Source organism: Podarcis erhardii (genome assembly GCF_964252035.2).
Source record: "Podarcis erhardii genome assembly, chromosome: 12".
NCBI lineage: Eukaryota > Metazoa > Chordata > Lepidosauria > Squamata > Lacertidae > Podarcis > Podarcis erhardii.
Window position 1 is genome coordinate 51,273,772 of NC_138513.1, and position 13,567 is coordinate 51,287,338.

Below are 13,567 nucleotides of genomic sequence, written 5' to 3' on the forward strand. Positions count from 1 at the left end.
ATGGAAATTCAATATATTTTTCAAAACACTTTTTTTAAAAAGCATCTTCATTTTTTTTATATGTGTCTCTATTGCACCTTGGTACTAGTAATGACTGCGTCACGTAGCCACTGGCTTCCTAAATACCAGCTCAGAATGGATACACTTGCAAACTGGTTGCAAAAGTTGATACCATATAGAAAAGCAACGCTGCATCAGTGTTATTTCTCTCCCCCCCCCCCCCCGCTTTGCAAGATAGCATTGCACAGAGTGCCTGTATGCGTAATCGATCACATGATGCAGTGCACACACACTATTTGAATGGCAATGGCCATCAGCTTTGGGGAGGCCCTGCCCCCTCAAGTATTTTATGGGAGGAGGCAAAGGGACCTTGCCCCCTAGCAGTTGGCTCCTATTCTCCTCTGTACTGAGTCCAATGGAAGTAAAGTGCTTAAAAGGATTATTGAGATTACTGCAAAAACAGATTAGACCTCTTAAATTTCACTTCTTGCTGCATCTCTAACGATTAACAGAGTGCAAATGAGTTATTTCCCTGATAAATCATGGCTTAAGCATGGACAAGTTGCTGTTATTTTGATTTCCCCAATAACCATGTACAATTTGTGTGCACAATACCCATTGACATGTATGGAAATTGCCAGGAAATTGTGTCAGTGGCTTCTATGCATTGCTTATTAAATATTATCCTAGAGGCTGGAATACCCTCCAAGTGTCCTGATTTTCCAGGGAAAGTCCTGGAATTACAAAAGCCGTCCTGGCTTCTGATTGTTCCTGGGAGGAGGAGGAGGATCCGGCGCTTGTCCCGAATGGCTGTGGCTGAGAGGGAGCCCCCCCCCCCCCCGTTGCCTCTCCATGGCCGCCACTTCCAGCCTCCTCCTCATAGTGGCCGCTGGAGAGCAGGCGAGGAAGGGGAGAGGCTGCCACCCCCGGGGTCCAGGCTTGCAGGCGGTGCTGATGGGGAAGAAAGGGGGAGCGGAGCAGAGCACAAGGAGTCCTGATTTGAAATATATATCTCTATTTTTAAAAAATATTTCTCCTTCCTAAAATGTATATATTGCTGTGTGTTTTTCTTTTTGTAAAGCCACCCAAAGAATAAAATAAAATTGTGATTAAGGGGTTTTCTCAGGGCGGTGGAGGGCGTGTATGTGCTCTTGCCTTTCTTTAAATAGGAAATGCTCAGGGAGTGGGGTAGGGGAGCACAGAGGGTCGGGGGGGGGAGTGAGAACTCCTGGCAGAGGGCAGCAGAAACACAGGTGCTGAAAGGGCAGCTGCAGGGCAGGAGAGAGATGGACAGACAGACCCGCTTGTCACATGATCCCATCCTGGGAGTGGGCAGGTGTGTGTCTTGGCGGACAGGGTCCCACTGCCAGAAGTACTTGTGAACGTGCTGTGTCCTGATGGTGTATACTCTGTGGGAGGGGCTGAGGGGGGACAGAAAGAGGGGGGTCAATGAGGGTCAGTTGCAGGTTGAGTGAGAATTTTTTTTTGGGGGGGCGGGTGGCAGAAGCACAGGGGCCAAAGGGGAAGCAGACCCTCCAACAGTCCTTGGACAAAAATGTCTCTATTTTCATCCAGAGGAATGTTGGAGGGTGTGGGCTTGCTCCTCACAATGTGGGTAAAAGTGCAGCCACCAGGATGGGTCGCACCTACATGATGAGGTGAATCGGAATGACTCTATACATTCTTGGCCACTTGGCCAGATGTGAGAGGGGATTATTGCAGTTTTACTGCAGGCATTTTGGATGCTGGTCATACAGAGCAGCCTGCAGGGGAGATGGTTGTGAGGGCCGCTGGTGTCAGAAAGGCACCTTTCCCACCATGCTGGTAAAGTGTGTCTGGATGACTTGACCAACAGAAAGACTTTGTATGGTATGGCATAATTACAGAGTGGTGATTTTTGACTGTATTCTTGGGGGACTGAGTGGGCTCCCACAATGAAAAGAGTAGTGGTATCAAACAAGATGCCCTGGAAGTTATCTACTGCAATAGGCACCTGCAGGACAGCATTGCGAGTTTTCTAGGTCACATCCTGTTCAAGAGTGGCAACAAAACGGCCATAAAGGCCTGGCTAGTGCTCTGTATACCCTAAAACAGGGGCACTAAGTAGGGAGGGCCGGGGGGGTACACACCCCAATTTCAGAGGAAAGGCCGCCGCCCCCCAAGCTCCAGGTTGGCCGTGCACACATGCCATGAGGTGTGCTTGCATCCTGTGTGCACAATGTGGGGCGTGCTGATGTCATGCGCGCATGTCACAGGCCTTCAGTTGCAGGGGCAAGGTGGTGAATGCGCCCTAAAACATGGCCTAGAATGTGTGAAAGCTGTACAGGCAATATGCATAAAACAAATCCTCCAAGTGTCCCTATTTCCCAGGGAAAGTCCCAGATTTACAGAGGCCATCCTGGTTTCTGATTTGATCCCAGAATGTCCCGCTTTTCCTTAGGATTTCCCTATTTGCATTGGAGAAATATTGGCAGGTATGGTAGGCCATTCTTATTTTCGTCGGATAAATGTTGGAGGGCATGGAGTTATCTGGTTCCCGAGCCATCTGAGGGCAGTCCAGTATAGGGAAGTTTTAAAAATTTTATTGTGCTTTTATATATGTTGGAAGCCGCCCAGCATATAATAGGGCATCCCTATTTGCATTAGAGAAATGTTGGAGGGTATGATAAAACGTTATGTGGAGGTGCAGAAGGTGCTTGTGGTGGAGTCTTTGTTCCAATGTTATGTGAATCGATGGCTCATCCCTGAGAGTCTCGGATTCTCTCAGAAGCTGTTAGCATATTGAGGAAGCAACTTGCTTATTTGAATCTCTTTCTGGGACCAGACAGAGAATAGTTCTTAGACTATATTAACAAGGAAGAACCTAAAGAAAACTGGATTGCATTCCTAGTTGTTGATGAGCAATCTTCTTGTTTTTATTTACGGTGTTTTTGTAACAAGTTTAAAGACAGTTTGCAGTGAATCTTTGGAAATCCTTTCCTGGTGTGGGGAGCTTATGGATTCCTACTCTGCATGAGGTCCAGATCAGGAAATTCTGCTTGCATAACTTTTAACAGACTGGTCTGCAGAGCACTGGGGTGACTGGGGAGTGTGGCCGCACAGGCATCCCTGAAACAACACTCTTCTTCTTTGTCTTTCAGAAAAATGTGAGGAGCCCTTGGTCTCAGCCCTGGCCCCCTCCTTCTTCAGCAGCTCGTCATCTATGCCGTCTGCATCCAACAGTTATGCACCAGGTTTCGCAAAGCTAAACAAACGAGGAGGTAAGAGATTTGTGCACACGTCAGTTGCAAAAAGTACCCACTACTAACTGCATAATAGGTTGGTAATGAAACTTTCAAAAATAAAAAGGTGCTTTTAGGAAGCTTAGGACTGACACCACAGATTGGAATAAATTACTTGCAATACTTATGGAATTTCAGCAGAAATATAATGTGCTATGTAAGCTACCTAAAAAGATAAAAAGGTGATATGCAAATCCAGTAAGTAATATATAATCTTAGTGACATGTTCACCATCCAAAAAGCTGGAGCATGACTGTTGCTCATGTGCAGCATATGCAATAAGTTGGAGCGCCTGTCAGATGACCCTGTTGTAGCACATCATGTGTCATCAACACCCCTCTCTTTCAGGCCCATGTTTTTGAACAAAACAAAAATATTTGGGAGGAATTACTAATGTTCTGTTCTCCCTAAAGTTATTTGGTCTCTCAAGAGAGAAAATAGCCTCGTTTGTAGCAAACCTTTTGCACAGTTTGCCACAGCAGCAAGGAGATGGCAAACTTGCATACCTCCCTGATACCCAAAGCAGCCGCTTGGCCTAAGCCTTCCCATTGCTTCAGTGGCCCATATGAGGGCATAGAGAGCAAACTCCCAAGTCTTCCAGGTAGTTCCCCTTTCTAGGCACTTGCTGTTCCTTTGCTACTGATATACAAACCCTTGGACAACTGGGGCCAGCATATTCTTAAGGCCTGGGGGAGCCCTTATATCCCAGCTTGATCACTGAGGTCACCTGGAGGAGCATGGTTAGTCCCCCCCCCCCATTACAGAATTTCAGCTGGCTCCAACAGGGGTGTGTAACCACTTTACTTACTTGTGTGCAGACACCTCTTCTGCAAGGGACTTCTACCTTGAGCAGCTATGTCAGAAACCCCCCACCCCCAGGCTCTGCTTGCTTTCGCTTCATGTGCCTCTTCCCAGGGAGCAGGGGCCACTTCCCAACCCAGATGCTTCCTTTGGCTGTTTGTGCCTTTTCCCAGGAGGAACCAGGCATGCACAGTCAAACTGAGGAGCATCTAACTCCTGCTGGCTGGCTGCTGCACAGGGGTTAAATCCTGCAGAGAATGGAACTCTGCCCTCCTGCACAACCGCTGGCATCACTGGTGACGCTAGCTGATGGAGATGTGGGTGTTGTTTGAGGGAGATGACCTCCTGCGCCAAACCAGACTCCCTAGTGAGACAAGGTTGGCTTGCAGTCCCAAGGTTCCCCAACCCTGAACTAGGACCCATGCAATGGAATACTGTGCTGTTGTGCTCCCCCCCCAAAAAAATATATATTTAGAGGTACTCTCATTTTTCTACTCATATTGAAATACTGCCCCTCAATGAGGCCAAACTTATATTCACATAATGCTCAGGGGTATGCGTCCCCCAGCATCCCCCCAGAACAAAAGCACTGCTGTGCTAGCAGAGGCTTGGCCAGCATCCTCGCTTCTAACCTTCAGGTGACTCTTGGGGGTTGTTTGTTTAGGCAAACAGGCCTATTCAGTAGTTTAAAGATGAGCCAGTTCTTTATATGGTTATTCTGTAATGTTTGAAATCGTTTTTTCTCCCTTTTGTATATTTTGTACACTGCCCTGATTTTTTTTTTTGTAACAAGGGAGGTCTATAAATATTTTTTATAAGATGCATAAATGAAATAGGTGGCAGAGGGAAGCCCGTGATGAGCTGGCGACTGTGATGGACAGCTGAGCCAGAGCAGTCTGGTGGTGCAGTGCCACAGACTTCCACCAGAGGGCTGGAGTCTCTTTCTGATTGGCTACCAAGGCAGGCAGCCAAAGGGGGTGGGGGGTCAGGGCAAGAAGCACACCAGTGGAGAAGCAGCAGAAGCAGAAAAACGCTTCTGCAAGTGACCATGGAGGGTTTGCGGGAGGAAGGGAAGTCAAGGTCTCAACAGCAGCCTCCTCTTCAAATCAAACCACTGCCCTTGCTGCTGTTTGTGCAGTACCATTAAAGGAATCTAAGTGATGCCATAAAATCAGAGCCCACAAACAAAACCACTGGCAGAAAAGTGAATCCCTTTTAGTTCTCCTCTCAATAAACCTTTAAAAGCACCTGGCACAAAACAACACCTGGACCTATTTGTCTACAATTTGGCAGGTTTCTGACCTAAGGACACTCCATTCAGGCCTGCTCCTTTCAGACCAATTGCACAGAAAGCACATGGAGAGATAAACCAATTTCTTTTTTTATCTATCCCGAAACTACAAATGCTGCTCCTGTCGGACTGCAGCTTCCTTCTGAAATTTAGCATAATTTTGCCTCAGAGGAGTTTGCTGTGCCTGAAAAATTAATCAAATCTTGCCAAAAAATAAAGAAGTTATAGATGCTTATTTAAATAATAATCAAAATTTAAAGGCGCATAGCACAAAACCCTTGGCATATCTGCCTGTAATTTACCTGTAATCGGCTGATGGTTGCAAAGTGGTCTCAAGGCATAATTTTTCTGTGAGAGGCTCAGCAAGACCTGATGATCAGCAGATTGTTGGTTCCTGCAAAACCCCTGATGCGTAAAAGGGTCATGTGACACCACTGTGTTGACAGGTGGGTGGCCTCACTGGTCAGACTTCACTGGTGGCGGCAGCCAGATCCTCCCCCCCCCCCCCAGTAGTGTAAAGGATTCCAACTCTTGAAATGAAACTTGGTGCTCCTTTTCCACTCTGTGTCCAGTGCTTCTTAATTCTACATGCGGCTGAGTCACAGCTCCCAGCACAAGTAGCAGCCTCCTGTCTCCTTGTGTCCCCAGGAAGGCAAAATATGTGGTGACGCCCTGCATATCATTAGCAGCCTCCAACTTCCCCACACCCGCAAGGACCACCCAGACCAAAGGTGTGGGAATAAGCAAGGGTGCAGCATTATGGCATCACATAGGAATGCTGAAGAGGTTTGCCCAGAAGCAAGTGTCATGGGGCCGAATACAAGAGGCAAGGATTATGAGTCCCCAGATTCTTCTGCAGTTGAACCTTGGAAGAATTCTCACATTCACCCAGCTCCTCATTGCCCCAGTTGGAATCAATGTGAATAATAGCATTAGATTTAAGGAAATCTGTTGAAAGAAGGAGAAAAACAATGCACGTTTGGAATTTGTGTTTTGATCCCACATAACCTTGGATCAACATAACCTTTCAAAGAACCTTATTTATAGACACAGAAAGCACAGGCATCTTTCCCTTCCCTTTGAACCACATTCATTGATGGGAACATAGTTAATAATCATTGCAATATTGTTTTTGTTTTCTGTTTGATCTGCCAGATAATTTGAATCTTTTATCCTCTTCTTCTAAATCTTCATTAAATTGTAGCAATTAAGAGTTTTGTTAAGCATATGTTTCTGAAGCACCTACCAACCACTATAAGCTTTCATCTGTAAAAATTCTATATATTTAGTATACTTGTAGGTACTGGACAGTAATAAGCATGAACTTGAATATCCAAAAGGTGATAGGGGCTTATGCCCAAGCCACACAACCTGCTAAGTTTGACCTTCTCTCTGGATTTCAGAGGGAATGCTGTGAAGAGCACTTGACAATAATAGCCTCATAAAGATGTTCCAACATGGGCTTAGGAATTTAGCAGAAATTGGTCAGTGTGCTGTAAATGCAGCTTCATTTACACATTAAAATGGATATAATTCATAATCTTAAATATTTCTCTCTCTTTTAGTGTGTCTTTATTGGACATAGCATAATCTCAAAATCGTGAATATGCATTAGAATGTACATACTTTGACTACTCTGTAAAAGAGATATTTTCTCTTCCTCAGTTAGGATTGCCAACTTTTTGTGGTAAAGCTCCTATACAATGGTACCCCGGGTTACAGACACTTCAGGTTACAGACTCTGCTAACCCAGAAATAGTGCTTCAGGTTAAGAACTTTGCTTCAGGATGAGAACAGAAATCGTACTCTGGCGGTGCGGCAGCAGTGGAAGGCCCCGTTAGCTAAAGTGGTGCTTCAGGTTAAGAACAGTTTCAGGTTAAGTATGGACCTCCGGAACAAATGAAGTTCTTAACCTGAGGTACCACTGTATTTAAGCAGTTGCTTAAACATATGCAAAACTGAGGGGGGCTCCTGCATTTGCCCCCGTTTGCCTGAGCTTTCCCTCTTTTTGCTGCCCTCACCCTTGTCTGGCACATATTATGGTCTAAGCCTAGATGAAGTGACTTGTGGCTTTCCTTAGAACTTGTTAGTTGCAACTAACTTTTTCCATTGGCTGCGAAGGGAGTTTGCATGTCGAGGTCCCCCAAGCCACCCCTAAATAATTCACAATTCACACATAATTTTTGTTTAAGGTTTTTGGCATAATTTTGGCCACAACTTGTATTAAAATACATAAATGTGAGTGGTTGCTAAGGCATTGGTTATGACTATCTGTCCGCATGCCCAGGGACAGAACTGACTTCTGGATTCCAGCGAAAGCCAGTAAGGAAAAACAATATTGGGGAGAACATGGAGCTGGGAACCAGACCCCCCCCCGCATGCTCCCGGGGGCTTGTGCGGCCCTAAGCCCCCTTCAGGGGTACGAACGAAAGAATGGCAAGCCCCTGGATTCTTTTAACGGAATTCCCTTTCCGCAGCAGCATTGGAGGGGCAGGCACCGCCAATCCTTACCCCTCCACCAACCAATTTTTTAACCAATGCCTAACCACAACCTTACAAGTTGTGACAATTTGCTACGCAGTAGGCAAAAACCAAATGGCACCAGCCAATCAGCCAAATGGACACAATTCCTACTGGGCCTCTGCCCCAAAAGCAGACGACCCCATGGCAGGCATAGCAAGGTCAACGCGATAGCCCTAGATTAGGGAGGGTGGGCGGGTGAACTGATGCATGCAGCAAAAGATGCCAGTCAGTGCTGCGTGACTTGATTTCATAACCTTTGGTCCGTCCCCCTAAATGGCAACACCAAAATTTGCCCAGTAACCCAACCGCCCAATCACTGCAGGTGGTCATCCATACTAACCCGCCCAGCAACAGAGGGGTGGCCTGTCAGACCCCACCGCAACACGTGCTCTCTATGAAAAAGAACACGCTTTGTCGCAATTTATGTTAGATTGTTTTGGGGGGGTGAGTATCTATCCATAGTTGCAAACTAATTTCTTATCCATGTTTGTATTGAGCAAAGATGACCAAAGTAAGCTACCTGACACAGAAGTCCTTTCTCCCTGACAACGTTGGCAGGGAACAGTAAAGCTATTAGCTTAGCATTATAACCATCTAGCATTTCAGTGAAATGCTGGGTGGTGGTGGAGTGGGGGGGGGGGATAATGGGATTAAAATTAAGCTACCCCCTTTTTTCTTTTCCCCCTTCCAAACAGAAGAGTGCAGCTATTAGCCCCATTTCAGTCTTCACAATTAGACTTTTATTATTTGCAAGCAACTGTGAGTTACTCAGTATGATGAAGCATATTATTAATGATAATCTTTTCTTTTGTGAGAAATCCAGTATGCCGCAAAGCACATCTGTGTTAACAGGAAAGGACTGACAAAAAAACACTAATTGCAGGGAAAATAAGAGGAAACATTTGCTTCCCTCTACACATTGTTTTGCTTCGGTTTTGCATTCCACACAAACTCAACCATCATGGAGTGTATGCATCAACCTTATGAAACGTAAAGACAATGTGCCTCTTGATGTGCCACACAGCTTCACAGCACAAATCTTAATTCTTTGACTTACGTAAATCTACCTAGTTTGCATAACTTAAATAATTAGAAAGGTGGTGTATAAATGTAACAGATAAATACTTTATGCATCATTTTCTCTGCTTCTATGGTAAGGCCTTCTTGGTAGTGGCACGCTCCCTGTGGCATGCCTTACCTTCAGATGTCAAGGTGATTCTCATTGGGTTTTGGCATAGCCAATCTTACTTCCCTCCAAATTCCTTGGACAGTCCCCCCACAAACAGGAAGCACCAAATTTGCGCTAGGAAAAACTATTGGGGCAATTTACAAATTTGTGCCTCCCTTTGCTAAACCCCACTGCGCCTCCTCTTGAAATCCCTTTCATAATTTGTCCAAGTAGCACCTGCCATATAAATTTACCTCCACTGTTAGCCATATGCATGGAAGGCTTTCCATGTAATTTGATGCAGAAGATGTATCTTCAAAGCTAACTCCCCCCCTCAGTCTAAGTTGCAGGATGCAAAGTGTAGGAATAAACTGTCAGTCCTCTGAATGGAGAGAAGTCGAAAGTGGAGTCCCCCAGGGATCACAGCTGGGCCCTGTACTTTTCAACTTGTTCACAAACAAGCTTGGGGTGAGCAGTGAGGTGGCCAAGTTTGCTGATGATATTAAATGGTTCAAGGTTGTTAAAAGAAAAAGAGATTTTTAAAAGAAAAAGGACCTCTCTAAACTGAGTGAATGGAAGGTAAAATGGCAACTGCATTTCAAGGTAAACAAATGCAAATGGATACATGTTGTGGCAAAAAAATCTTAATTTCACTTCTGCACTCTTGGGGTCTGAAGAGGTGCTGCTGAGGGACCAGGATTGGTCGTAGTAGATAGCTTGATGAAAGGGTTAACCAGGGTGGGGCAGCAGTGGGAAAGGCAAATTCCACACTAGGAATCCTAAGGAAAGGAATGGAAATAGAACTGCTGATATCATGGTGCGCTTATACCAATCTCTGCTGCAACCTGCATGTGGAATACGGTGCACAGTTCTGGTTGCCTCACCTCTAAAATGATATTGTAGAATTGGAAAGGGCAACCCAAATGAACAAGGGGGTAGAGCAACATCTGGGACTCCGGGGTTCAGAGAAAGGGCAAGTAAGTGGGGCATGGTAGAAGTTTATAAAATTGTGCATGGCATGTAGAAAGTTGGTAGAGAAAAGCCCCCCCCCCCAACTCATGGCAATTCAGTGAAGCTGAATGTTGATAGATTCAGGACAGATTTTTTAAAAAGTGCTTCTTCGCACATCACACAATTAAATTGTGGAGCTCCCTCCGGCAGGAGGCAGCAGTGACCCCCAGCCTGGATGGTTTGAGAGAGGATTAGATAGATCTGGTCGGCCCCTGGGAGAAGAGGAGGCTGGACTAGGTGGGCCCCTGGCCGGATCCAGAAGGCTCTTCTCACAGTCTCACCCAAGCTTTAACAAGATGGTCCTCTGCTTCTACCACTTCACTTTATTTACCTACATCACTGAATAGTATTATAAGTAATACACTTAAAAATAATTGAAACAGATATCTGGCAAAATTAGGATGCCGTGTTATAGCCCATCTTCCTTCAGCTACACAGAGCTTTTATCCTGTGGGGTTTGTTTTAAAAGGGGGGGGGAGCTCAGCTTGAGGAAATAATTGTCAGTGTCTTCTCCTTGCACTGTCATATAACGATTGTTGCTGCAAAGTGCTCCAGAAAGTAATGCAATTATGCCTTTTATTATATGTAATAAATACGAATTGCCTCTATTATTTTAAGCGATTTCAATTAAAATTTAAGGGCAATTTTCCTGGAGTGCTTTTAGGTCATCCTTTAGAAGTGTTTTAACTATTTGCTGGATCAGGTACTTTGTCTAATAGCACATACATTACCTTTGCATTCAGTGCTGATTGGTGCTGCTATTTTAGTAACGTAAAATATTTTAACTCTGCAGCAAATGGTAGAGAGTTGCAGACATTGTAGCGGATGCACCATTTGCATTGTAATGATTGGAAGATGAGCAAGAGAGAGCAACTTTGAGGGCTTCCAGATGATCATAGAATTGTTGGCACTCATCACAATGCCAGCCCAAGCCCCTTTTAAGCATTTAATCCGGACTAATAGAGAAGAGCCTGCCTCTCCCTTTTAGAGTCCTACAGATTGTTTCCTATTAGATACTACATATAGATTTATTGCGCTTCTCTTCAGTGCTTTTCTGCATAGTTTTGCAGCAGAATTCTGTCCAAAGTGAAATCCAGTGTGGAAGTTGTGGCTTCACTAATGTGAAACTGTGTGACACATTTTGGGGACAAAATGGCCACGTGGCTTCAACAAGGTTCATGTGCTCCCATCTGTACTTCTACAAGGTTCATGTGCTCCCATCTGTACTTCTACAGCTCCTTCAGACAGAAAACTCAGATGGTAAGTCCTAACAGAACTAGAACCAAAAAGGGACCACTGAGAACTAGAGAAGGGATCCACATGCTACAGAGAGAATCCTGAGGTTTGCAAAAATACCAAGTATTGTTACAAGAACCTTGGAATGAAATGGAAGGAATTTACCTTAAATATATACTTCCCACCGCCTATTATTATGCTTATTATTTTTGTCATACTGTTAAATGTAAGAATTGCCTCACCTGCATGCACTGTTCCAACAGCCATGCCTTTCTACAATTCCAGTTTTTCAGATTTGGAACTGAGACGCCTAGTTTGGTGATGGATGTTGCTCCTTTTATAGGTATATTCTTTGTGAAATGCTTTAAAGAAATCTAATAAATTAGTCAGTCCTTGCTACAAAAGGGAAATCTCTTCTTACCTAAACCAGCTCACAATATAAAATAGGGGATAGAGAAAAGGGAAACATGATGCATTTGTATGTTTGCTGAGAAGTGTCAGTAGATGTGGCTCCTAAGAAATGAGTGCAGAATGCAGCCTAAAAAGCAACTGTAAAGAAGACAGTATCCTCAGCATCAGTAATTTGTGAGTTCAGTTCCCTTGCCTTGCAAATTCCCCACGTAAACCTGGACAACTACATCTAAACAAAAAAAAAAAAACACTAAAAAAACCTGGTACTTATCAAATTTAAATAATCCCCCACACACCCCTGCCTCAGCCAAGTTTTGAACTCTCAGAGAAATGAGTGACTTGGAGACAGGCTTTGATTCAGCAAGGAGCTGTGTCCTGAAGAGACCTCTTGCCTTGTGGAATTCCTTCCTGTGGACAATCCTTGCCCTTAGGAACCGGGACCTTTGGGTTCTTGAGAGGCGAGCCAGGAATTAATAACCTTCCATTGACTTGTAAATTACCTTACTAGTTCACAAAGTACATTTATATTGATGATTCTGCGGTGGAGCTGAATAACTCTGTCAGGGCAAGAAAGAATGGCAATCACAGCCAGAGTGATCATGCAAAGAGTCATTATTCAAGAATTATAAAGTGGCGAAAGAGAGAAACAGCAGAGAGTGGCTTCTGTTATGTCATTCCCATTGAAACTAATCTAGTCTCTGAGATTTCCCTGGAACTGAAGCAACCTTAAAGGAGGGTACACTGTGGCATTGTCTCTCTCCTTTGATTAATGTATTCTTTGTTTAGTATTAAATTTATTTCCCAACTTTGCTCCATGCAGTTCAAGGTTGTATGCATGGTTCTCTCCCTGCCCATGTTCTCCTCACAACAACCTTATGAGTTAAGTTAGACTGAGAGACAGTGGTCAGACATATTTTTCTGCTGCTTGCCCTCCTCCCCACAGTGGACGGAAGTTGACAGAAGTTGACAGGTGGTATCTGGTTTCTGTGGTTCTGACCCCTCAAGTCACTCATCTACATCCCCCACTAACTTGATGAAAGAAAGAAAGAAAGAAAGAAAGAAAGAAAGAAAGAAAGAAAGAAAGATCCAAGGTTGTGATCAGCTGTGGCAACAGAAGCCACCTGCCTGTGATAAACCGCCCACCCAAAAAAATAAAAATGGGCTAACAAGCTTCTATATCATAAGTGACTGCAGATATAGAAACAACACTTTTCTATCAGCTTGTCTGTGGTAAACAGGAATCATTCTGGTTTTTATCCACTACTGTTTTATGCCATGAGCTGTAGCCTGAAAGGTCAAAAGGGGTATGGAAGATGGGGGGGGGGAGTGGAGGGCTCTGTTAATCTTCTGCATTTAAGGCCTTGTGATAAATATGAATAAAAGAAAAGAGGACTGGAGATAAGAAAGCACATATGATTTGAACATCTTTGTGCTACAATACAGACAAGGAGAAAGAATTTACATTGAAACATCCTTTCATATTGCAATGCAGATCAGCTCATTGGAACATTAGTATTAGTAAAGAAAAGCACATAAACTTACTACTTACTTTAAAAAGGAGATTTTCTGGCCTTTTTGTGAAAGTTTTTGAATCCCAGCATGAAAATTAATTGTTCAGGCAATGTTTGATTCAATACTTAGCCTGACAAATCCACTGGATATTCCTGAGACGTTGTTGACCTTAAATAATATTCAGGATTGGGATCAGGATCAGGGGGAGGGGGCGGCTCCCACCATTCTTCCTCAGTACAGTCCCTGAAAGCACGGTCCCTGAAAGCTAGCAAGTATGGGGGGGGTCTCCATGTCTCCCAGCCTCTCCCCGGCTCCCATTCTTCCCTATCTTCC

General features: G+C 44.4%; 1 protein-coding gene across 1 annotated transcript in view; it reads left to right on the forward strand.

The window, feature by feature from the left end:
• CNTNAP2 (contactin associated protein 2) overlaps nt 1-13,567 on the forward strand; it is a 1,010,375-nt gene that overhangs the window by 366,856 nt on the left and 629,952 nt on the right. Inside the window, exon 2 of the mRNA XM_081881791.1 lies at nt 3,141-3,260. Within this exon, the coding sequence (XP_081737917.1) occupies nt 3,141-3,260 (120 nt within the window). The remainder of the gene's footprint in view (nt 1-3,140; nt 3,261-13,567) is intronic.